Source organism: Parasteatoda tepidariorum, chromosome 5 (assembly GCF_982258835.1).
Source record: "Parasteatoda tepidariorum strain Cologne lab strain chromosome 5, Ptep-v5.0, whole genome shotgun sequence".
Taxonomy (NCBI): domain Eukaryota; kingdom Metazoa; phylum Arthropoda; class Arachnida; order Araneae; family Theridiidae; genus Parasteatoda; species Parasteatoda tepidariorum.
Window position 1 is genome coordinate 100,128,054 of NC_141759.1, and position 27,667 is coordinate 100,155,720.

Here is a 27,667-nt window from a genome sequence, read left to right on the forward strand (position 1 = left end):
AGTAAAACTTATTGTTTTTCTTAATTTTCTTCGTTTTTTTTCCTTTTTTGTATATATATATATATATGTCATTTATTCGAATGCGCACATTTTAAGAGTTATACTATTTTTCAAACGAGCATGTATACTTTCTTCCGTACGTATTTTGAGCTATGCCCATAACTCACTTATTAAGCCAGGAGCAATTTTCTTTCAAGCGATGTCCATTTTTTAAAAAGCGCATTTCAACTTTTTTCCAATACTCATTTAGAGCTTTGTTGCCCGGTGTTGTGAAAACCTTTCATTATGCAGCAAAAGATATTATTTATAAGATATCGATCCGCTGTTCTAAAGAATTATTCACTATAAAATATTGATTTTTAAAAATTATACGCGTGAGTTGGAATTCTTATTCAATTCAATCGAGCTTTCACTGATATTTGGAATGCTTTTTACAAAAAGTAGCGAAATAAAAAGAACGTAATTTAGTGCAAACCAAAAATCGTTCGAAGAAATATTGAAAGTATTCCTTCTCAAGCGAGTAAAAAGCGCACGCAAAGTCGGTAAATTGGGGAATAACTTTTTCTGTCTATTATAAGGAAGCAGGGGTTAATAAATCACTTTTTACCTCAAGTTTTCTCTTCTACTTTGATTTATACGTAATAATCTATGCGTTCATGCAAAGATTGATTGGAAAGTACGCCATTTTTAGAATTTAATAAATTATTTGCTCTTAGATCGTTTTTTCTATTTTGAGGAAAAGCTCCACTCTAAAATTGATATGAAAAAAAGGATTTCAGATTTTCCTTTCACATCATTATACACGCAATAACTTTTTCTTAAAAATATAAGCAGAGATCTTTTTAAATGACTAAGACACAATGCACAACGTGCCAAAATAAATAAATAAATATAAAATAACGGAACACTCTGAATATCTTTTGATCTAATGGTCGGAATTTCACGTTCTAGGACTAAAAGTTTACGGGGATGGCCTCATATACGCTAATTAGTTCGTGCAGACGATATTTTAAGTTTCGAAATCAGATATAAAATTCTTTTAATAAATATACTTTTTTTTTATAGGGTTTCGAATTTTGATTCTCGAAATATAGGAGGTTTAGCGCAATTTGTGAAATATAGTCCCAATAGTATAGTCAGGAGATCAGTTGAAAACTTGGTCCTTAACTGTTAAATTCTCTTTTAGGGTATTTTTTAAATCTCGAGAACTTTTTAAGTAAACGAAAACAATTTTGCATAGAATTATGAAAATCATTTATCCAAAGATAATTCCACACACACAAAAAATGTTGAATAATTATTTTTCTATTATTTCATTTAAATATAGTCGGAAAAAAATTTAAATTCTCAGAAACTATTCGACTGAATTCTATCAAATTTAGTATTTTGCGTAAAAAATTACATTTGTTAAAATGATGACATAATTTTTATACATTTTAATTCGAAATCCAATTATTCAATTTGCATAAAAAAAAATAACGCTATGATAAAAAGTATATTAAAGTAGGTTTTGCTACATGTAAAGATTTTTTTTCTTCAGACTGATTAATGACTACATAAAAATAAAGTAATCTTTTTTTAACTTGAATGATAAAAATGATTACTTTTTTTTAAAGTAAGAATAAAGTAAAAATTTGAAAGCATTTTTTATGAAAAGAAAGTAATTTTTTTTAAGTAATTATTTTTAAAGACTTAATTTTAAATATGCATCAAATGTAACTTACCGAATGAATTCGTTAAATTGGTATTGAATTTTGTCAATTAAGAAGCAAAGATAAATAAAAAATAATGCTCATTAAAATGAAATGAAATGCAATACAGTTTATAAAATTCGTACAGTTTTAAATTCAAACTTTAGACGTGCTACATAAATTATTATTTCAATTAAAAAATTTCAAGCGAATTTTGTCGCTAAAAAAATACAAAAATGAAAAAAAAAAAAAAAATATGACTGAAGTTTTTATTATTGTAAAAAAAATAAAGACATGTATGAAAAGTAACGACAAACTACATCAAAAAGATTTATCGCGATCAAGAGAAAATTTATTCTTAGTTCTCAAAGAAGGCTTAGCTACCCTTTTTTAAAGTATTTCTCATCTTCTCAAATATGAACGATAACTGCTATGTTATCATAAAATATGCGTTAGGATTTCCCAAGCATTCCGTTCTAGTTTAATTCATTTATTGAAAGCAGGGAGAAGAGTAAACAAAGCAACCGCGAATACTGATGCAGAAAGTTCCAATTCCATAACGAAGAAAAAAAATGGCTCGTTAATCAGAAAAGCGTCATTAAAGTTGATGACCAAGAACACATCCAGAGCACGCTCCGCTGCATTGGCCACCAAGCATGAATAACAACAAACAATAATTTGAATGAATCAGAAGAACGAATGTCATTCACGATCATCGATGGTGTTAACCCAATTGCTTCCTTCCTTCTCTTTTGGGCGCCCCCATGAATGTTCCATGAAAAGACTGCTCTGTAAGTGAGCGATGATTGTAAATAATCGTTCGTGTAATCCAAGTGAAAACGATGATGAATTTTTAAAATCAGAATCCAAGTGAAAACGATAATGAATTTTTAAATTCAGCCTTGTCTGTACTTTGATTTTGTTATGATATTGTTCTCTCAATTGAAAATGCTTCTGAGAGTTTGATTAAAATTCGATGAATATTGCATTGCAATGAAATCTGTTCTCAAGAAGTTATGGTTCTGTTTTTTTCTCTTGCTTTTTGGATTTTTTACAGGTATAGTATTGTTTTGTGTTTTTTTCGAACATGCACGTTTTGCTGCTTTCAAAAAATAAATAATTAAAATAAAAATTAAATAAATAAAATAAAAATCGTGATAATCCGAGGCTTAATTTTTTTCTTTTACATTTGACTCCTACATTAAATGTTCTCTGATAAAAGTACGATTCTAAAACTGATTAGCGATATTAATTAATTATTTTTAAGATTTTAACTTTCGATAAAAAAAAGTGCTTTGAGTTTATTCCGGTTGTATATTTAGGTTTGAACTGTTACATTGTTTAAACTGTTCTTGTTCATTGTTTAAACTGTTCTTTTCAAACCTTATAGGGAGCTTCAAGAACTTGACATTTTCTTTTTTACTCTATCTATAATTTAAAACTAATTGCTCAGAAAAAGTTCGACTGTTTGTTTTGCTTGCTAAAAAAAAAAAACTTTTTTTTCTTTTACTGTTTGGTACCTACATTAAAAACTCCCTGATAGAAGAACCACTCAAGAGTTGGTTGATGATAGAAATTATTAATTTTTTAAATTTTAACTTTTGATGAAAAAAAGTGCTTTGCGTTTATTTATGTTGTAGTCTTTATTGTTTAAAATGTTCTTTTTATACCTGATAGTAAACTTAAACCTGAAGTTCTTTTTACTCCATCTATAATTTAAAAATAATTACTTAGAAAAAAGAGAATATCTAAATTGTTTTGCGTTTCTCTCGATATTAAAAAATTTTATGGGGTACTGACCGACGTAGCTTTTTTAGGGTATTTAACTTAACGTTACATTTTGTCCTACTGCGCAATAACTGCAAGATGTAAAAACTTGAAATTACTAAAGTGTGTAGAAACGTGTACAGGAATTAAAATGGAATAAAAAATTAGGGAGAGATTGAGAATTATTAACTGTTAAATACCATACAGGCGGCTAGAATGCAACTACTTAGTTGAAATTTGAATGTAAAACAAACAATATCTAATATGATTTTAAATTATTTCAGAGTTTAGTTTAAAAAAAACATGTTTCGAATGGGTTTTTTTACAATTTAGTGTCAGTACTGTCTATTTTTTAATAACTGTCCCTGTACTTAAAAACGCATTTTAAAACTGCGAACAAGACATTTGGTTTTAAGTTATGAAGTGTTTGCTTGCAAAATGTGGTCGTAATTAAGTTAATGTAAAATTGTAAGTGATACAAAGATGTTTTTGCAATAAATAGTAAAAATTCTTAATATTTCTTCAAATTCCTAGAAATAATCTATTTTCTCAAAAAAATTATTAATTAAATTGTCATATTTTTTAAAAATTTTTCCTATATATTTATTTAATTTATTCAGAATTTTTTTCTTCTTCATGTTCTTTTGAAACAATCACATTTTTACATGGAGTAAGAATTGCGGGCGTATATACCTATTTAAATAAAATATGTGAAAATTTTAGAGAAATTTTTAGTGAGTTCTTGAGAAATAAATATTTAAAAATACGAAATTTTATTACCCAGGAATCAATGTCGGATTAAAAGTACACTTTAGTTTAGTTAAAATTAAATAGTCTAATTAAATATATCACAGTTGGAAAGGAATCAATCAAATAGCTCTGAAACACTCTTTAAACTTTATTTGTCAGAAAATATTGGACCAATTTAAAATTTGTTATTTGTAATTAAATTATTTCAGAACATGTAAAAAATTTGTATGCAGCTTTATAAATCAAAACTGTTTTTATCATTATTAAATTTAATTATAAAAATAATAAATATTTTGCTCTTCTTCGTGATTGATTATATTTGGATGAAATATGTATATAATTTTCAAGCATGTAGAAAAACATACTCACAGAGAAAAGCAAATGTAGTGTAGATTTTGAGGTAAATAAAAATCAAAAATTATTTAGAAGCCGAACGAAACTAAAAAGTGTTTTCAACAATCTCGTTTCAGCACTGCACTGTATTCTCCGGAAGTCAAACAGATTTTTATGTTTTCAGTCCCGCCTTCTTTAGTAGTGATCTTGAGAGCATTGTTTGGTATTTTCTTCGCCTCAATAATAATTCAGTGTTCCCCGACTTGTATTCTTTTGAGTTGATCCAAAAATATCTCTTAAGGGTTGTTATTACAGAGCACCAAAACACCTGAAAAATAACTTTTTTTTCTTTTCTAGGATGTGGTATGGTATGTGCAGAGGGTATATGTGACACATCGCATGTGGAACACTGCTACGATACTCTTGTTCATTATGAAGGATTGGGATTTCCACTTTACGGAAAAGATGAAGAAGAGCTGAATGAAACATGCGAGTAAAGACTGTTTTGTATATGTTTAAACTCTATATTTTACATGTTTAAACCATATATTTGATTGATTCATGGTGATTCAGTAAAATTAATAACTTGGACATCATTGATAAGATAATAATAATTATAATGCAAACCCACGGTCGGAAATGTAATAGTACGCGGCTTTCTTATTGTGGACCAAACTATGAAACAATACTTTTATTTATTTAAATTTTATTAATATAGAGGACAATTTCATTCAAATAGGCACTGAGTCGTGGTAGCTCCGGGGATAGAGCGTTTGGTTTCCAATGAGGTTAACCGGATTCGAATCCGGCGATGGCTGGGTCAATGCAAATCCAGCCCCAGGCTCGCTCTGACCACAGTGGTGACTTAAAATATATCCTCAGTGGTAGACGGATCATGGTGTAAAAATACATGTTATTGAACCACCGATAGATGGCAGAGTTTATCATTAGATTGTAACCGTAACTGCAAACTAAGATTTTGTAAAAAAGCAAGAACATCTACATTGTAATGTAGTAGTAGCATTGTCTACCATTGTACCGTATTAATCATGTTAACTATTTAAATATATTTTTGTTACTTACCCCTTGGTAATTATTGAGTAGTTTTCCTGTGCCATCAAGAAAACGAGAAAATGATATATTCACTAAAAATAGTAATAAATCTTCGGTGTATTTACCCTATTAGAATTGCTTTAAGTTGAAAAGCGAAACATGGGTTAGAAGTTCAAACGAAAGGTTCAAATTTCTCTCAATATTTGATCCAGGAGTTCTCTTGTCTTCTGGATTGAATTTCAATAAACAAGCATGAAATAAAGTAATTTTCATAATATTATAAAAACATTCATAAGAATTCCATATTTTTAATAATAGTAACAAAATGCACAAAGGATGCATTTCCGTCGCAAAAATAAAGCGATCAGGTAGCAACCGGCAGACAATTTTTGAGTCTCAAATTTGTTTTATTTACTCGCAGTTTGGATGGTAAAAATTTGCGGCTGGTAAAAACAATGATAAAAATTTTATGCTTTTATCAGTACGCAACTGTACATTTTTATATCATGCTGATCCACAAAATTTAACATTTTTTAAATTTTGAATTAATAGTCAGTTTATCTTCAAAAGTAACAAAAATTGATTACGAAACAATCATGGAGGTCGGTGAGCGAAGCGAGAAAGGCAACTATTATACATTTTTAAATCATGCTGATCCACAAAATTGAATATATTTTGAATTTTGAATTAATAATCAGTTTATCTTCAAAAGTAACAAAAATTGATTACGAAACAATCATGGGGGTCGGTGAGCGAAGCGAGAAAGGCAACTATTATACATTTTTAAATCATGCTGATCCACAAAATTGAACATTTTTTTTAAATCTCGAGGTTTTTATCATCAAAAATAACAAAAATGATCATATGTGAGCAAAGGTCCCCCAAACATTTTAATATTAATATGTAACAATTCTGCTCATCCGAACTGAATTGTTGTCTAATTGAAATCCGTTCGGCATTCGGCGTTGCAATAATGCGGTGCATCGAGGAATCGATGAATTATATTAATTAATGGAGACGAAACCCCGGGATTAAACAGTGATGAGGCGCATCGTACTGCATTTATATCGTATTAACAGCGCCGTGTTTATGCAGTCATATTCCAGTCTTTATTAAAACAGATTGTTGCAGCTTCATTTTATTAAGAAAGATTAATATCAATTTTGTGACATCACCTATTTATCTGAAATTGATAATCATCAACCATTATTCGCGTTTCAATTGGAATAGTCTGTGAATTCGACGTCATTTACAGTCTAATAGAGGAATATTCAAGGCATTGGAGGAATAACTAGAACAATGGAGATCATAACAATGGATTTTGCGGAGCTTTAGTCATGTAAGGTAGAAGCAAGTAATATAAAAAAATATTTTTAAAGTCAATTCCTATTTCAACAAAGAAAGAATCAGGTCAACAAAGAATTTTTTATTAGTTAGTTTTTATTAAATAATTAAATTTTTTCTCCCATATAAAACTAAAAATAATAATTTAAATTTAATTGATGAATTCATATTTGAAAAAACTGTATTAACATCAAGAGTCATTTTCTACAAGGTTTAAAAAAATGTACTTGAACTTGAGTGGACGAATAAAAAGTATTTAATTAACGTTTGAAAATTTAAAAAAAATTTTTTTGAACTTGAGTGGACGAATAAAAATTATTTAATTAACGATTGAAAATTTAAAAAAAATTTATTTGAACTTGAGTGGACGAATAAAAAGTATTTAATTAATGTTAGAAAATTAAAAAAAAATTTTTTTGAACGTGAGTGGACGAATAAAAAGTATTTAATTAACGTTTGAAAATTTAAAAAAAAATTATTTGAACTTGAGTGGACGAATAAAAAGTATTTAATTAACGTTTGAAAATTTAAAAAAAATTTATTTGAACTTGAGTGGACGAATAAAAAGTATTTAATTAACGTTTGAAAATTTAAAAAAAAATTATTTAAACTTGAGTGGACGAATAAAAAGTTTTTAATTAACGTTTGAAAATTTGAACAAGGTATATAAATATATAATAGGGAGAGTGTGAACTAATAGTAGGTATTGAAGAAAAAAAAAGGCGCGTGGTGTCAGATAACTATGAAAGTATAAATTTGGTGACTTGGACCTTGCGTGCTACCACGTAATGTTCTTGAGTTTATCTGTACACAGCAAATATAAAATAATTAAATATTTAACAATAAACTATTTGAACAATAAACTATTTTTTTTTTGTTCAAATAGTATATTTTAGCCATATTTTTTTTAAAGCATGTCTGTAAAACATCTCTCTCTTTGCGAGACGTTTTATATTTTGGTTCGTTTATTTAAGTCCTCCTAATGATGACAATGGTTTTTGCAGGTATAAATATTTTTTTTTTCATCTGGATTAAATATGTATTAAAAATAAAATATGAAAATATACACAATCTACATAACATTTAAATTCCGGAGTCCTACCTACTGCTCCCTTCTAGTTCATACTTTCTGTAAATTCCAAACTCATAAAAAAAAAAAAAAAAAAAAAAAAAAACAATACTTCTTTCTCACAAGAAAAAGTCCTTGGATTTCTCTTACTCCACCCCCACTCCCGTATCCCTCACCCTCTGACCCCCAGGTCAGAGGTCAATAAAATGCGTGGGAGGGGAATCAGGATCCTGACAATATCCATAACCATATTTTTTTTAAAAATAATTTCAATTATTCAATAATTATAAATTAAGAAGAAAATAAGTTTCAAAAATCATTGCTGGTTAAAAAAAATTCTAACTTTCGGAACCCCCATGACCTTTCCACGGAACCCTGAGGTTCCGTGAAATATCTTTTGTTAATCGCCGTTTTAATGCTTGTAATCGCAGTACTGAATTAACCCATATTTACACACCTCAAAATTATACATTGATAAATTCACAAGTTAATTAAATAACTACTTTAATTTTGCAACTAAGAAATTTAAGAATTAGAAAAAAAAGACAGCTTTTGTTTAAAATAAAAAACAGGAGAGAAAATTTTGCTGATAAAGAAGCAAACCATACAGAGGAAGATATTTAAGTAATAACACACAATAGGATTATTGGACAATATTATTGACTGCAATACACATAAATTGTATTTAAAAAATCACTGATGTTATTTTTAAAATATGTGAAATACTGATTATAGTTGTAGTACTGTTATTACTAGTTTTCCTTTATATCTTAATTCCTCATAAATTTTCATTAAAAATAATTGGCAATTAAATAGAAGCTAATGTAAAATATTATTTAAGTTTTTTTTTTACCAAAAATGTTCATCTTTTATGCAAAGAATCAGTTGAAGTAGTTTTAATAGTTTTAGATAAAACTGTTGGTTTCTTCGAAATCGTTTTCCCCTTCTCAAATATTATAATTGCTACCGTCGTTGAACAGCCGAACTAATTTTTTTGACTAAGACTACTTATGTTCAACTCCGTAACCTTGCAGTTTTGAACCTGATTTAGAAGACAAGGGAATTCCTGGATTAAATATCGGAGACATTTTTCCTTTGTGGAGGACTTTTTGATGGAACTAATCAGCATTTGCGTTACATGGAGAGGAAAACCGCGAAAACCTCTTACGGTTAGCCTGATGGCGAGAGGACTGTAACCTATGATCGGTATACCACTGAGGACATTATACGTCAGCATTGTGGTCGGTGTGAGCTGGATGCGGTATTCGTGTCGACCAGTCATTCGCTGATCCTTTCAAATTCGAACCCGGTTCACCTCATTGGAAGGCGAACGCTCTATCCCCTGAGCCATCACGACTGGTCATATCAGATTTAAAAAAAAATTTTTTTTCACGTTTCCTTGTGAGCTGTTTAAATTATATTCCTTCGTTCAAGAAACTTTATCTCCAGTTTTAAGCTCGCGGGACGCCATTTTACAATCCAGCGGCTTTTAACGACTCCTGTTTGGCATTTCTTATAATAAAGAAAACTGTGAGTTTTGACTTTTTTCTTATTTTTAGTTTAGGTAATAAGTTTTAAAAGAAATAAAAGTTTGCGACCAAGAAATGATGCTTTTTTGAAAGAAAAGATATGTATTTTAATATTTTTAATCTAATTGGCAATTTTCAAAAGTTTTTTTGTCCATCCTGAAATGTTTCTTTATCTAAAAGATGTAGTTTAAAATGGCAGATTTGCCTGGAATGTAAGGCTGTTTTTATTTTACTTGGCGTAAAGAACTTTTCTTTTAATATTAATTTCATAACTGTGTGAAAATTTGAAGCGTTTATTCAAATTGCATTAACGGTAAGAATTAATTTTGAACATTCTTTTTGACTCAAAGGACGATGAACGATTCATTCGAGTGTCTCCAGGCGTATTCGCAACATTGTAATGAAAGTGAGGCATGCGACGATGAGGGCTGTTCACAAATGTTGGAGGATATCGAAACATTTTCCACAAACACAGGATTAAGGAATGTTGAAAAAGAACTCTGCAATCCAGGTGCTACGAGGGAAGGTAAGTTATAACAGATAAAATATTTTTCATATTAAGCATTTAAAAAAGGAATTTTAAATGTACTGAAAAAATTTCTGTAAATGTAAAGATCAAAACAAGAATCTGTGATCACTCTCATTGCAAATAGAGTTGGCATTTAAAGACTTGCGCGATTTCTATACTCTCCACACTTTCCCTCTTTCTGTTACCATGGTTTCGGGAAAAAAATTATTTCTTACCACGAGAATATTTTCCAACTTCTTACTGAATCCTATTGCCGAAGGAAAAAAGCGAGATTTTCCAAAACCATGATAACGGAGAGGGTGAAAGCGTGGAGAATGGGAAAATCACGTAATTCCTATTATATTTAAAAGAGTATAAGTTCTTTGTCTAATACCTATGACCGAGTATCTATTTAACAGGTATTTTTCTAAAAGCCAGAATTTTTAATGTATTGTTCAGTGATGGGTTTTTGTGCTTGTCTGATCTATTTGCAGCTTTTTCCTATTGAATCTTAAAATTCCACTTCAACGCGATATTTACGGTAGTTTCAGATTCAGGTAAGTACTTTATTTACGTCACTCTAGAGCTATTGGGCTATTGGCGACGGTCTGGGAAACATCTCTGGGGATGATCCGAAGACATGCCATTGCAATTTTGATCCTCCGCAGAGGGGATGGCTCCCCTTCTTTGGTACCCCGATGACCAGCGTGCGAAGTCGAGCACTTTACGGTAGAGGACCGATACAGCGCACCCTCAGTACGCAGGTTGTTCAAAGTGGTCAACCGCCCGCTTACTGACCGCAAGCTGTGACGCTTGACTTCGGTGAACTACTGGGAAACGTGTCTTTACGTTCAGTCCACTGCAGAACGGTTTCAGGAAAGATTTCATGTCCCTGAGAAAACAAAAATAAAGGTCCAACAAAACTAGAAAAAACCCCATTCACGTCTTGAGAATAGGCGCGTATTTTCGAGAGCTCGAAACATGTCGCTTTTTTTAAATAACTTCACAATTTTGAAGCAATTAAAATTTTCTAAATCATTAAGTATATCTTGTTGTGATTATTCATTTTTTATCAAATAGAGTTTTGTTAAATCTATTTCAGCCTACTTGGAAAATTATTCATGCTTAGCGAGTAACGTTGAACATTATGCCGCCTGTCACAATGACTCTCAGATGTCACAGGATTTCATGACCACCATCAAGGAGCCGTCACAAGCAATCGCAGCTCGATGCTGGTAAGTGAACTTACAAACAATTACAGTCAAACCCCGTTATAGTGAACCTGCAAGGGACAGAAATTTAGGTTCACTATAACCGGGAGTTCCCTATATCAGTACTGCAAACACTTTCAACTAATTTTTCCGAACTGCTCCCAGGGGTCTGTTTAGAAGAAATTTGGGTCCGTTAACGGACCCTTCACAAAATATTTTAACTTAAAAACGGACCCTTCACAAAATATTTTAACTTAAAAACGGACCCTTCACAAAATATTTTAACTTAAAAACGGACCCTTCACAAAATATTTTAACTTAAAAACGGACCCTTCACAAAATATTTTAACTTAAAAACGGACCCTTCACAAAATGATTTTAACTTAAAAACGGACCCTTCACAAAATGATTTTTCTTTTAATCGGACCCTTCACAAATTTTCTTATCTTCATTATTAATTTGTTAATCGAATAAACCCTTTCCAGGGCAGAAAACAAGAATGATGGATGTAAACGAATTAAGTCTTGTCTTCGACAGACAATTCTTCCATTATTCGTCCGAAATTAATATTCTGCGTTCAGCAGTATAGGCTAAATACCAAATATTTGTATGTTGCATCTCTCATTTAGAAGCAGTAATTGTTGTTTATTTTTTAAAATTTAATTTTTTTAATTATAATTTTACAGTGTTGAGCATAATCTTGTATGTCTTTACAATTTAAAAACTCCTTGAAAAAAAAATTTTTTTTTTTGCAATAACGGACCCTATTTGCACAAATTCATAAGAGCGGACCCTGGTTGAAAGAATGTGAGTAATTTTTTCACAATTTCACGAAAAACGGACCTTTCACAATATGTCAGGACAGACCCCTGGCTCCATTTTATTACACATTATTTAAATAAATGACCAACAGAAAGAAGTACGAAAATGATTAAACAATATGTAGTAACAAAAGTTACGTTAAATTTTATTTTTGATGACTCTTCGTCTTGCATACAAAAAATTTAGGGATGGCAAACTGAGATAGAGGAAGTAAAAAAGAATGCTTATGTCTACATTCCACTCAATAAATGGTTTTAAAAATCAGGATATGCATTTTATGCAGAAATTTAAAAATTATCAAAAAATGAAAGAAAGAAAAATCAGTCGTAGACAGAAAAAAGTTCACGATAACCAATATCCTCTTTCCTTTTGTTTCACTTTATCCGCAAAAAATAATATTATATGTGTACAGCGAGGCACTGGAGCTAATATTTCGTTCACTATATCCGGGAGTTCACTATAAACCATTGTTCACTATAGCGGGGTTTGACTGTATTATATGCCCTATTCTTTAAAAGCAGTTGTGTGTGACGATTATAATCGTCATCGTGATTACACGTCACTCTGAGTCCTCGCACTAAATTCATCTCAATATTTTAATAATTGAGCTTTATCTAATGTGTAAAAAACAAAATTTGCAAACGTAAGATTAATGAAAAATATATATAAACATAAATATTAATGTTATTTTAACCCCTTAACAGAGACATATATTTCAGAAAAATGGAATTTTTTTTGACTGTTTAATTTTGTTCTTTATATTATTATAAATGGTTTTTTATTTGAAAAATAAAATTTTAAACGCATTAACTATGGTATTTATAATTTTTACATGCACATAAGAAAGTAATGGATTACACGCACATCTTATTCAGTTAGAGCAAATGAAACCAAATTTAGAAGCTAAATACAATATAACTAGCATAATATAATATAAAAACACAGCATTATGATTTTTTAAATACTTACATTTTACAAATCTTTTACAAATTTTACAAATCTTTTCCCTTCCTTGTTTCCCTCCTTCGACTGAAGACGTACTCGGTGAAAAACTAGGACCACTAATGCCATCTATTAAGAAAATAGTGAACTAAGTATACTAAAGTAGAAACGATCACAACTCGGGCTTCACAAAATAGAAACGTTAACTTTTTTCCTGCCCGAAGTCAGTTCGGGCATCACAAATACTGCACGCAAGGGTTGCCCGAACTGGAATCTGGCCACACTGGCAAGGGGTTAATAAGGATTTTATTTAATAATATTTTGAAGAAATTGAATAAATCCCGATACATCTTGTATATATACTACCTTGATATATATATATATATATATATATATATATATATATATATATATATATATATATATATATATATATATATATATATATATATATATATATATATATATATATATATATATATATATATTTGTCATTTATTCCTGGTGGTTAATAAAATAATTTTGGAATTTTAGAAAATTCATATTCTTCAGCTAAATGTCTGCTGGGCGGGGATAGCCTGGTTGGTAGGGCGCTGGACTCATGTTCGTGGGAATCGGTTAACGCAGAAAACTGTGGGAAATGTGTAAGAGAGGGGATTCAAAGATCATTTTGCAAAAGAATGGTGCAAATATTAATAACAGTGAACTAAGTTAGGGCTTAGCAATTTTTTTCCAGTAGTGTGGTATAAAATTTCTATCAATTTTAATATCTTAAACGATTTTTTACAACTTAGGATTTTGTTTTTTTTACTGGAGTAAAACATTGGAATACTTTTTTTTTGAGAAATAATACCAAGATATTTTTAAATTAAATTTTTTAGAGTTAAAATTTGAAGGAAAAAAGATATTAAAGAGTCTTACGTTCACGATTAAAATAATAAAAATCGTATTAATGACTTAAAACAATTTTAAAAAAGCTGTAAAATATGCCTTTTTTAAAGCCATCGTATCTCGAAGAAATTGGAGTATAAGAAATATTTTTTTAATTAAAAAAAAACTTTTCCCTTAAATCTATTCTGACTCCTCCTTATCCCTAAATATGCAAAATATTTACCAATATTCAAGTACTAGTATAAATTTAAGCAACATGCCTTGCGCAAACTATTTATCAAGTTTCAACTCAATAGATTTATAAGAAATGGAGTAATTTTGCAAGACAGGTAAAAAAATGTGAATTGAAAAACAAACGATAAGAAAAATTGTGTACTTTAAGCAAAGCTTGCAGATATTTCCAATTTAAACAATAGGTGCTTTTTTCTGTTTTCAGTATTTTTGGGTCTAGTTTTTTTTTTTTTAGTATAATATTATAAATGATCTCAAATTTCTCAAAATAAAGCAGGGCACCAAAAATATTAAAAATTTTAATAAGAAAAACCTTTAAGATCCCTTTACATTTTGCTATTAGAATAGCTTTAAAATAAAATAATAGCACTCTTATTTAGGTTTTGGCGTTTTCGTTAAATTTAACGCTATATAAAATCAAATTTAAAATAACAATATTAAAAATAATAAATTGCAATAAATATGTTTTTATTCGATATCTACTATTAGTTCATACTCTCCCTATATCTGGTTCAAATTTTCAATCGTTAATAAAATGCTTTTTATTTATCCTTTTAAGTTCAAATGCATTCTTTCAAACTTGTAGTAGATGGCACTTGATGCTAATACAGTTTTTTTCAAACATTAATTCCTTAATTAAATTTAATTAATAAATTTCAGTTTTATACAGGAGAAAAAATTTTAATTGCTTAATAAAAAGAAACTGAAATAAAATTTTTCTTTGTTGACCTTAGTAGGAATTGAATTGAATTCTTTTTCATATTACTTGTTTATATGGATATTCTTTCCATAAAAAATAAATAATCTGTAGAACTTCATGCGTCTATGAGAGAGTTAGTTTTTACAATCTTAATCATCATCATCATTTTTGCATTAAAATGCAATTTCTTGTCTCAACTATAAAAGGATAAAAAAAACAAACGACGATACAAAAGTATTTCACTTATTTCTCGTTTAAAGTTTCGATTTGTAACATTATTTAGATTTCTGAAATTGAAAATCGCTTATTCGAACATTAAGAAGTCACCAAGCGATCATTATGTGAGAATTAGAATTGGAATACATTTTTTTTTCATGAAGAAATCGCTTATTTTAGAATACTAGTAAAAAAATATGATAAAGCTAAGTTATATTTACAAATTTCTTTTAAAAAGTAGTAACTATTTTTATTTTAATAGAATTTTATTTGTGGTATCGAAATAAATAAATAAAATAAATGAACAAATAAATGTGATGAAATAAATAATTAAAAAAATAAAATTAATAGTTGAAAGAATTTTATTAAATAATATACATTGAATTGAAGAACTCAACTATTTTTATTTCAATAGAATTTTATGTACGGTATTGAAATAAATAAATGAAATAAATGTATAAACAAATAAATATGATGAAAAATCAATAATGAAAAAAGTAAAATAACATTTGAAAGGATTTTATTAAACATTGAATTCAAGAATTCAAGTACTTTTATTAATTATTTTCATTTTAATAGAATTTTATTTACAGTATCGAAATAAATAAATAAAATAAAAGAACAAATAAATGAACAAATAAATAAATATGACGAAACTAATAATTAAAAAAATAAAAATAACATTTGAAGGAATTTTATTAAACAATATACACTGAATTGTAGAATTCAACTATTTTTATGAACTATTTTCATTTTTATAGAATTTTATCTACGGTATCGAAATAAATAAATGAAATAAATGATCAAACAAATAAATAAGATGAAATCAATAATTGAAAAAGTAAAATAACATTCGAAAGGATTTTATTAAATAATATGCATTGAATTGAAGAATTCAAGTATTTTTATTTTAATAGAATTTTATTTACGGTATCGAAATAAATAAATAAAATAAATGAACAAATAAATATATATGATGAAATAAATAATTAAAAAAATAAAAAATAACATTTGAAGTGATTTTATTAAATAATATACTCTGAATTGAAGAATTCAACTATTTTTATTAACTATTTCATTTACAGTATCGAAATAAGTAAATAAAATAAATGAACAAATAAATAAATATGATGAAATAAATAATTAAAAAAATAAAATAACATTTGAAGTGATTTTATTAAATAATATACATTGAATTGAAGAATTCAACTATTGTTATTTTAATAGAATTTTATTTACGGTATCGAAATAAATAAATAAAATAAATGAATAAACAAATAAATAAGATGAAATCAACAATTAAAAAATAAAATAACATTTGTAAGGATTTTATTAAATAACATACATTGAATTGAAGAATTCAACTATTTTTATTAACTATTGTTATTTTAATAGAATTTAATTTAAGGTATCGAAATAAATAAATAAAATAGATGAATAAACAAATAAATAAGATGAAATCAATAATTAAAAAATAAAATAACATTTGAAAGGATTTTATTAAATAATATACATTGAATTGAAGAATTCAACTATTTTAATTAACTATTGCTATTTTAATAGAATTTAATTTACGGTATTGAAATAAATAAATAAAATAAATGAATAAACAAATAAATAAGATGAAATCAATAATTAGAAAATAAAATAACATTTGAAAGAATTTTATTAAATAACATACATTGCATTAAATAATATATAATTTACATACTTTCTTTTTTAATCAATCTTATTCATTGGTTTCTCTTTTCGAACAATGAACTTGTTCCGAAAAGTTTTACGCACAGTTTGAGATAAAATTATATGACGAATCATAAAAATAATAATCTGATAAAAGCCCTGGGAAAAATACTAATTTAGGTAAAAAATAATGCTAATTTCTAACACTACTAATTTAATACTATTGGGTTTAGAAATAAGTTCTCACCGTTCGTCCCAAAATGGCACTTCAAAAAGATTATGTAGAAATTGACTGGTGCTAAACGTTTTATTGTAAGTTTGTTCATCTATTAACAACATTACCTTAAGGTATTAGCGATTCCGTATTACCATTACGTAACTGTTTTCGTGCAAAAATTTCAAGTTTTGTACCAAATAAGCGTCATTTCCCGGAAATTTGGATTTCTTTCTTTCATTTGAAAAAAATCTGCAACTGAGGCGCATCGATTGCTCGGAGAAGCGAATGGTGAGGCTGCTTTAAGGGAGAGAAGTTGTCGTGAGTGGTTTCAGAAGTTTAAAAAAGATGAGTTTGACATGGAAGACAAAGAATTGGAAGATTTGTTCCAAACACAAAAAGAACTTACTCTTATATTACAAGTGACTCAGCAAGCAATTTTACATCGTTTAAACTCGTTGGGAATGTTTCAAAAACAAGGAAGTCTGGTTCCATACAAATTGAAGCCAAGAGACATTGAACATCAATTTTGCATGAAAATTGATTTTTCTATTTGAAAACACTTCAATGGGAAGTCCCAGCCCACCCGCCATATTCGCCAGACCTTGCCTGTTCAGATTATCACCTATTCCGGTCGATGGCAAATGGTCTGTCTGAGTAGAAATTAACATCATTTGAAGAAACTGAGGGGATTCAATTTATCGACTATGTCAATCCTTCATCTGCCAAAATGTACCTTAAGATGGAATCAAGTTAACATGTCTTATATACTAGTGAATCAGAATTGTAATTTTGTAGTGGTAGACACACTACAGTACTCCCCCACCAAGAATTATATCTGTGACAGAATTCGATGAACGAATACCACTAGTCGATTCAACGCTGTTTCTGTGAGAAGTCGGGAGAACTGTATTAAGATCACCGTACTTTTTTGGTGCTGATCGTGAGAGCTGTATTAAGTTCACGGTCGTGGTCGCTCTTGTACCCCACCATAGAATCGATCGTATATAGACCGTGTCTTAGATACAATTGAATTGGAATTGGAATTTTGTAGAGGTAGACATACTACAATATACTTGCAAGTTTATTTGATCTCGTTGGGTGGGTGTGGGGGGAGACTAACTGAGAAAGGTTCTAAAAAAATTCTATTAAGCTTAACTTCGTATAATGGATAATATAACTATTAACCCAAATCTTAAGATATATTTTGCGGAATTATTTTTTTTTTACATATTTGCGACTTATCCAAGTTAGTTCACTTGCTGACTAAATTATAAGTATTTAATTACAAACCAGATTTGGTTTATTTAAGTTAGTTTGACTTAAATCAAACTTTTTTTTTCTCTAAAAAATCATCTATTTAAAAATTTACAAAGCATTTTCATATAAGATTGTTTAAACTCTTTTATTGATTTTTATAGTTTTAAAATATATTTCAAATATATTGCTATTTTAACAAATTCTAATAAGCAAAATTTCATTAATGGGTTACTTAGTGTGTATTTAATATTTGTAGTGGTAGTTACGCCACAAAACCAAGGATATCCTACGAATCGACATTCGTGGGATATCCTCGAAAAATGAAGAGTTCTTCCGTCGTGGTATTCGAATGCTCTCAGAAAGCTGGGAAAGAGTAGTTAGTGTCTAGTTATGAAGAATACTTTGAATAAAAGATAATGTACCGTTTTTTCACAATAAACTGCTAGTTTTTGATAGAAAACGGCGAAAACTTATTTGTATGCCTAATACTAATTCTTTAAAAACTAATAATTTGCTGATGATGATATATTTACTGACTATGAAATTTGCAGTACATTACTTTTATTTTAACACTTTGAAACTCGAAGTTCTTTTAAAAGTTAAAAATAAATAAATAAAAGCAACCACAAAGAGTTTGCAGACAAAGCACACCGTTTGCACAATTACCACGTAACACCAAACTAAACTGTAAAAACGTATAACGTTTAGAGTAGTAGATAGATTTTTTTTAAATTTCCATTAAGTACCCGTGTTAACATTTCGTTCAGAAAGGGATTCAGAGTAGTGAGTGAAGTGGCTGTTATGTATAACATTCATGCCATAAAGGACATTATTATTATACATCGGTGCATTTGGGGAAAGAAAATAAATACAAGCAGAACCAACAATCTTCCGTATCTTATTTCAATGTATCATACACATTTTTATATTCATAACCTTTCGTAAAAGAACAGAGCTGAAGTGTTTGATAACTAAGGTTTACTATTTTCTAAATAGTCCTAATCGAAATTTATTATCAATCGAAATGTCGACTATTTTCTGACATAAGTTAACTATGAGACCCAAAATTAAAACGATTAAAATAATAAAATCTAAATTAGTACTAACTGCAGCTACAACGTGGCGCAAGACAAAACACAAATTCCTGCAAGTACTTTCAATTGAAATAGTCTGATATGCAGCAGAAAACAATATTCCGGTCAGCAGTGCCCTCTGTGGATGAATTTTGTAAATAATTTTGCAACTGGGTAAAAATAAATCATTTAGTTTCCTAGACAACAAAACATACATTTCTATATTGTTTCCGTGTTTCATTTCAATGTACTGATTATTTTTGGCACACTACGTAATTTGCATTTACAGTCAGGGGGATTATTCTATTTTAATTTTAACCAGACTAAAAAGGAGAAATAAATTTTAATTTTACCAGACCTAACACGAAAAACGTAGGGTGTAAACTATCGTAGGGTATAAAACAACTATCACCTCCCTAAGTCCCCCGTCCCGTGCAGTTTTTTGTTTAAAGCCTAATAAAAATAATAATATTATTTTATAAAATTATTATTTTTTAAACGCAATGATTTATTTGAGTTATTATTTTTCAGCTTTTTCACCTGGTACCACGATTGCTTTACGAACATAACTCGGGACTTTTGCAACGACAATGCAACTTTTGTTGTGTCAATCATTCTTCACAATCTCCTATCGCACATATCGGAACAGGTGTGCGGTAAATCACCTGATGTATGTGACAGACCCCCTCTGCCTCCCACCCACAAGGAGGAGGAGGAGGAGATCATCCCGCTGGACGATGGCCACAAAAATATTACTGACGTTGACAATACCCTGGAAGAACATCATATAAGTGATGCAACATTCCACGTATCGTCTTTTTCGACTTTATGTATAACATTTATGAACATTTATCTCTTAATGTATATTATATAAATAAATTATTTATTTTATGTTTCTGTGAGTTTAAAGGTCATTGAATAAAGCAAGACAATGTGAAAGAAACACAAATTAAGAACATAGATGGACAAATTATAGTCTCTAAACAAGGCAGAATTTTTTCGGGCTTTCTGCAAGATACTTTTAAAAATAACAAATATACATGTTACTAATTTAAAGTAATAGAAGCTTCAAATTTTTTTTTAAAATTAAATAAATTAAAAAAAATTGGATCGAATAATTTTTTTTTAATTAATGCGATATTTTTTAATTCTAGTGTTATGGGCGTTATTCTCTCATTTTGTAGAAAGATAACACAGGTCCTTAGGGTGGCCACTCAAATCAGGTTTCAAATTTCCCTGATTTTTCCAGGTTTTCGAGTAAAAATTTTAAAATTTCCAGGTCAGCGTGTTTTTTTCTCTGCTAAAGTGTACTATAGGTACAAGAAAAGTGTCAATATTAGTGTATTAGTCAATATAATAGTGTAGTATTTCATTTACAATGTTATTTTTTTTAAATATATCATCTTGAATAGATGTGGAGGAAACAATATGTTTAGATTGCAGAAGATATAATTTTTTTTTATTCATTAAAAGCATTAAGTGTTAAATAGATTTCGCTCAAAATGTATCAAATAGCACTGACCCAAAACAACCTTGGATAAGTACTGTTTAATACATTTTTATTGTCCAAAAGAAAATAATTCGAGGTGATTAGAAACCAATAAAGTTTTATATTTATTTACATTTCAATATAGAGCCATTTTAAATTGTGTTTTTTCCAAACAGTGCTCTTTATAAAATTCATTGTAATAATTCTCTTTAAGCCAATATAAGTCAAACGTTTAAATAATGTTTTTTGTTTCGAATTAGCATTATTGTTTTAAGGATATTCAGTATTTGTAAAGGAAAAATAGTCAAATTTCTTGTTGCATATTCTATAGAAGAAAAAAAACTAGATAAGATTCTTTAAATTTTAATTTTTTTTGTTTCTTATTAGAAATTAGAATATATTAAGAATTCCTACCTAACATGGTTTCCTAGTTCAGATGAGTTAATTGTTTTTGTTTTTACATCTGAGCAATTTCATTATGTCGGAAAAAAATGAACATTAATTTCTTAGAAAAACTATTTTATAAAACAAAAGTTTATAATCATCAAATTTTTACATTAAATATTTATTACATCATAACCTATCGAAAAGCAATTTGTTTTAGTAAAACTGATTATTACAAGTTCAGATTTAATGGATTAAATTGTTGCTGTCGGATGTAAATCACACGAAAGTAAAAAAAAAAAAAAAAAAATTACTAATTTACATATTGTCTAAACTCGGAGAATTTGTTTGAAATTTAAATGCAAACTTGACTGAATTTTGAAGCTGACATTTGAATACAAAATTCTATGCAGTTGCTTGTGAAATATGATACATAATTAATTTGAAATTTTTTACTTCAGTGTCAGACGTAAATTTCTCAAATTGGATAGAAATTTAAGTTAATGAATACCATTATAATGACTGAAAATTACTTTAATTTTAATCTTAATGCTATAAATATTAATTTTCAATTAAATAGCTTCTTTAATTTTAAATTGTCTTCTATTTCCTGTTGGAATGGTCGGATTCATATGTTTTATAACATTTTCCATCTTATAAAAGTTAGTTGAAAAATCACTCATTTTAACTATGCTATGTATAATATTAACAACAATGTAATATACTAACAACAATGTAATATACTAACAACAATGTAATATAGTAACATCAGTGTAATATATTCACAACAATATAAAGAAAACTCATATTTAAGCAATATTTTCTTAAATTTAAGCATTTTAAAAATCATGGAATGAACAACTGTTTTTTTTTGAATATGGGAAAAAATTTTGAAAAAATTCACTATTTTTATATACAATAAAAAAAATTCTACTAAAAAAATAATCACTGTACTTAAAAAGGAAAAAAAAATTATTTACTGTATTATTAGTCGATATCAAGTTTTTCTGGGCACAGGAAAAATTATAATAATAGCTTTATTTATTGCCTGCATAAAATTGAATAATCTTTTTGTAGCAGACAATATTTACCGATATGCCTTTTACTTCTATTTAGAGGCATAGCTAGCGGTGAACAAGAAAGAGCATATGTCCGGTTGCAGCATAAAAGAATTTTTGAAAAAAAGTTTTATATGAATTCTAGAATAAATTTTTATCTCTTTTTAATACCCCTTCTCCAGTTTCGTTGACCAATTACAGGCCCAATAAATAACTAATAATTTTTATCCCATTTACCTAAACATAATTGAATAGGATGAGAGTTACTGTTGTAATTTGCTATGTAAGTAGGTTTGATATTTTTTTTCACAAAATTATTTTTTTCTTAACTAGAAAAAAAAATAATAATAAATAAATAAATCAATAACTACAGAATGTTCTGAAATTTTTTTCCTCCAAATACATACATTTTTTAAGCTCTAAGCAAAATGATTGATTTAAAATGTTTTAAATGAAGTTAAATTGTTACTAAAATAATTAAAACTCAGATGCTTACCTCGAATAAATAAACTAAAAAAAATTTTAAAAAAATATATAAAAACTTCATGGATCAATTTTAAGTTAAAATATAAATAACTTGAAGTACAGCATAGTTGCACAAATTTTATTAGATTACTGAGGGGAAATGCATTATTGTAAATTAACTTGAAGGAATATTTATATTGTTTCTTTTCATATTTTACTTCATTTTATAAAGAAAAGGTGAAATAAGAGATGAAAATAAATAAAAACAAATGTAATGAAAAGAAAAGCAAAGGTGTCTGAGAGGTGTGTGAAAATAATTAATTAATAATTTACAATAAAAATATTTATTATTATCAAAATCTTGCTTTAAACATAAAAAATAATTTGATTATATCCTAGATCATATCCTATTTGATTAAATCCTAGTGACACAGTACAATTAATTATGTATTTTGGTGTCGCACGTAAAACATCAAAAGTGTATCTCGAGAATTGCTTTTGTAAATTAAAATGAGAAATGTTTCTACATATTTGTGCAAGATAACTTGTTTTGTTATAGTTTATTTTAATTATTATTCTTTCCATTTTCTACTATTAGTGTGAATTGCTTTTAAAAAAAAAAGTGTACTTTGATACAGAGTCCCTTACCACGGTTGAAAATTTCAAATGATGTAGCTTCATTTAATAGCCAATAACTTATTGAAAACTGATATTTATAAGTTAAAAATAATTATTTCTAAATGTTCAATTTTTTAACTTGGAAATGAGACCTTGTTGACTTAATATTAAGTTTAAAAATTTGGCCATCTGGTTCCTCAACTTAAAACTTGTACAGTGCAGAACAAAAAAAAAGTTTCGTTTTCCTTCTTTCGAATAAGCAAATTAATCTAAATATATTTTTTTTTCTATTCTAAGTTTATATATATCACTTAACATGTTTTCCATACATTCCTTGGTTTTTGCCAGCTTTTTAGGGTAAAAGGAGAAACAGTTTCCGAAATATCAAAATAAAAGTTCTCTTGAAATCCAGAAAATCAGCATCAGTCCAACAATTGTAACAATTTTACTATTAGCGATAGGTTGGCTTTGCTGAGAAAAAATAATTCATTGGATGAGAGTACAAAAACGTTTAGAAAAAGAGTGCAAGATAAAATCTCTAATTAAATTATACCCAATTATATTTTGGAGAATTTTATAAAGTTAAAAATACCAAGACATTTTCAATAATTTTGTTAAAATATCCCCAAAGCAGCGGGACAAACTAGAACAATTAATGAATTCAGCCAAAGGACTAAAAGAAGATTTAAAAAAAAAAAAAAAACTCTACTTTTATAAATAGAAGCAAATATCCACATCTGTCACATTCCTAAACAGTTTCTCCAGTCATTTCCCAACACAAAAGAGTTTGAAATGGCATTCTAGTTTAGCAGGGTAATAATGAAGAGAATTTTAATGCCAGAAAAATATTGCTGAGTTGATGATAAGTAAACTTTTTTAAGATAAATTTACGTCTAAATAAAATTGGATATAACGGATGGTAAAATGATTTAAATTAAGAGAAAAATTCCAGCTTTTCTTTGAAATTCCCTGATTTTCCAGGTTTTATCCAAATTTCCTTGACTTTTTCAGGTTTTTTCCAGTATAAAAAAATTCCCTGATCATTCCAGGTGGGTGGCCACCCTGCCACCCACCTGGAATAATGGCCACCTTTTTACGCATTTTGTAATTCATTATTGCATTAAAAGAAAATCGTAATATCTGTAGCCATAACTACCGAAAAAAAGATCGACTTCGAAATCACGCGAATCGGACTTTTCAAAAAGGGGTTACTAAATGCTTGCTTTCATATCTAGATTACAGTTTTTGTAATAAATAATATCGGATATTAAAAGCAGTAGTGATAACTGTATGAAAAAATAAAACGAAAATTTATACAGAAAAGAAAACCATTTTTTTCCTCATTATTCTTTATTTTTCATTGTTCTCAAATGAGAATAGAAAAATCACAAGCATCCCCCCCCCCCACTCCGTTGCGCGAGAAAGGCATCTTTTGAATATAATTCTGAAGAAAAGATAAAATCTTTCGAAAATTTCTGCAAAAAAGAAAAGCGAAATTTTTTATTTCCCAAAGGAAAAATCCTTCTGCAAGAACTCTGTAATATTCTGCGACAATGTCGCCGTGGCACCACTATTCTGCCACGCTGCTAAACACAAAGTGAGAGTAGAAAAGTGATTCTCAAAAATCGAGGTAGGTAGACGACCTCGATTCTGGATGAATGATTTTAACAGAAGAAAACTCAAACCTATGATTCAGAATGGAAAGTCGCTTAATATTCTAATTTTGAATACATCTCTCGCGTTCTTGAAACCAAATTTAAGTATGTATTTAGTTTGTCCGATGTACGCAAGACCATACTAACAGGAGTTTGATAATAACTTCAGCTTTTGGGATTTCCAGCTCTTAGCTCCATACTTTTATAGGGTAGAAAATTGATTTGAACTCAAATTTATTGCTAATTTTAGCAATTCGGAAATTTTTTTCGGTTGATGAGATAAAAAGAATCATATTGTTAAAGTTCAAATTAAAGTTTGTAGCAATGTGCATCTGTATCATTCTAAAATAGGCTCATCTGTATTTTAGAATTAATTTCTTGAAATGTCAGACTCTAGGAAATGTCAAATTTTATGAATTGTCAAATGCATAGCAATAGGATTGTAAATCTGAGCTCTATTTTTTTTCCTTCTAATATTGACATGCTTACATCAAACTGATTATTGGTATTGTTTGCATACAAGTGCTTTTTGCAAATATTCTCTAGAATTTCCTCTACTGTTAATTGACACTCTCCGTATATCTTGTTCATATTTTCAATCCTTAATAAAATACTTTTTAATCATCCATCCCTACAAGTTCAAATACATTTTTTAGTGGAGGACACTTTATGTTAATACAGTTTTTTTTTTTCAAATATTAATCCATTAATTAAATTTAATTAATTTTAGATTTATATGGAAGAAGCTTTTTAAATTATTTTACAAAAAGTAACTAATATAAAATTACTATTTGTCGATCCAAGTACGAATTGACTTCAATTTTTTTTAAATATTACTTGTTTTTACAAAAAGAAAAGAAAAGAAAAAAAATTTTTCCGCTAGAAAAAATTTAAGTCGCAATCTCATCTTCATAACAAGAATTTAAAGTATCGATAAAAATGTAACGAAAAGATTCCAAAACTGCTTTGTATTTTGAAAATGTCCAAAACTAATATTTTAAAATGTAGCGAAACGAAAATTCATTTTACTTGCAGTAATTATTTCTCGACTCTTACGAGGGTAATAATTTAAGAACAAACTTTTCATTCGATTTAAGAGGCTTGAAATGAGAAATGAATTGCGTTATACACGGGAAGACAAAATATTCGTCGAACTAAAAAAAAAAAGAAAAGAAAAATGCAAACGATAAAGGATTCTTTATTCACCTATAATTTATCATTGTGATTTACTTCGATTCAATTCCTTTCGTTAAATTTTTATTTCGCCACATTCCGATGTTCGAAATGTACTTTTCTTGCCCCCCTCGCGTGTGTTCTCACAACAACGCCCCCTGCTCACACCGCCCTAATCGTTGGACTCCTTTTTCCCGCCTTCATTTCTCATCCCGTAACTGCGACCGATGTGTTGCTTTTTTCCCTGCGCTACACTATTCTTCGATTCGAACGAACTGATTGTTAACTTTTGTGAAAGTGAAGAAGAGATAGAGAGGGAGAAATAATAATAAGTTGATTATTTTTCCCTAGAACTTTCTTTTAGTTCTTATGTAATTGCGACATTAATAACTGTATCCAAAAATTTAATAATAAAAATGACTCTTTCAAGAGGATTACTGATATTATGTTTAGTTTCTGCGATAGGATATGCTGAAAATAATAATGGTGAGTAACTTTAATAAATAGTGTTGTTTTAGTAATTTGTTGCAATTCGTAAACATTGTTGTTTTAGTAATTTTGAAAGTCCAATTAATTATATTTAACTGTCAGTCAATTAAGATTTTATTTTATTTTATAATCGTCGTTGAACAGCTGACCCAATTTTGGGTTTACGACTACTAATGTTCAAATCCGCAGCCTTGTAATTTTGAACCGATCCAGATGACAAGGAAACTCCTTGATCAGTACTCCCAGAGGTATAATTTGTTATGGGGACATGGAGGACTTTGTGACTCGACAGATTTAACGCGCATCAGGCACCACTTATTACACGGGGAGTGTTTGGCCAGCAGGGATCGAACCCACGACTTCTCGGACATGGGCCCAGTGCCCTATCAACCAGGATATCCCGTCCCAGTCAGATTGTGCATCTTAATGAAGGAACAACAACTTCTGATACTTGTTTCTTTAAAAAAAAAAAAAAAAAAAAAAAAAAAAAAAAAAAAAACTTTTGATTATTATTACTACGGTAAGGAACATTAATATTGCGGTACTACTATATAGTAATTAATATTTCCTATTAAACATAATTCTGGTCATAAAAACCTAAATATACGGCCTTTAAACCATTCATTTGGTAATTTTTCGTTCATATGGTAATGGTTTACCGGAAATTCTGTTTGTTATTACCACACATTTAGTAAAAAATACAAAGCGAATTGTACTGAATAAATGGTTTTAATGCCATGCTCTGAGAAAACTGCATAGAATCAAAACAGTTAGCAAATTTATTATAAAAATATAAAACTATATTTCTGTTGTTAATTTTACCAAAATCTTTATTAAAGCGTTTCGATAAAGCATCACCGAGCTTTTTGGTGCTTTCATTGAGAAGGATACACTGTAAATTTTACCATATTCTGGTAGTGTTGGTGATACTTTTTTTTCTCTGTGTAAATGTGCTTTCTGAAAAATTAAATAAAAAATTGTTTTAAACTTAATGTTAACAAATTGCATCTTCAATAATTAAATCAAATTAAAAAGATATCGCTAGTATTTAT

The 27,667-nt window shown here is 28.5% G+C and overlaps 3 protein-coding genes across 4 annotated transcripts in view; 2 read left to right on the plus strand and 1 right to left on the minus strand.

The window, feature by feature from the left end:
* The window catches only part of LOC147809905 (uncharacterized), a 32,450-nt gene extending 12,275 nt beyond the window's left edge, over window positions 1–20,175 (plus strand). The window contains exons 2-5 of the mRNA XM_087164628.1: window positions 4,899–5,034; window positions 9,887–10,062; window positions 11,147–11,279; window positions 19,816–20,175. Coding sequence (XP_087020754.1) covers window positions 4,899–5,034; window positions 9,887–10,062; window positions 11,147–11,279; window positions 19,816–20,158 — 788 coding nt within the window. The 3' untranslated portion in view covers window positions 20,159–20,175. The remainder of the gene's footprint in view (window positions 1–4,898; window positions 5,035–9,886; window positions 10,063–11,146; window positions 11,280–19,815) is intronic.
* LOC107440357 (protein tyrosine phosphatase non-receptor pez) overlaps window positions 1–27,667 on the minus strand; it is a 145,148-nt gene that overhangs the window by 85,409 nt on the left and 32,072 nt on the right. Inside the window, exon 2 of one of the 2 annotated variants that reach the window (XM_087164624.1) lies at window positions 13,047–13,148. The exons of the other annotated variant lie outside the window; for it this stretch is intronic. Coding sequence (XP_087020750.1) covers window positions 13,047–13,048 — 2 coding nt within the window. The 5' untranslated portion in view covers window positions 13,049–13,148. The remainder of the gene's footprint in view (window positions 1–13,046; window positions 13,149–27,667) is intronic. 2 annotated transcript variants of the gene reach the window in all.
* LOC107441370 (protein turtle homolog B) overlaps window positions 26,329–27,667 on the plus strand; it is a 139,330-nt gene continuing 137,991 nt past the window's right edge. Inside the window, exon 1 of the mRNA XM_087164627.1 lies at window positions 26,329–26,612. Within this exon, the coding sequence (XP_087020753.1) occupies window positions 26,543–26,612 (70 nt within the window). The 5' untranslated portion in view covers window positions 26,329–26,542. The remainder of the gene's footprint in view (window positions 26,613–27,667) is intronic.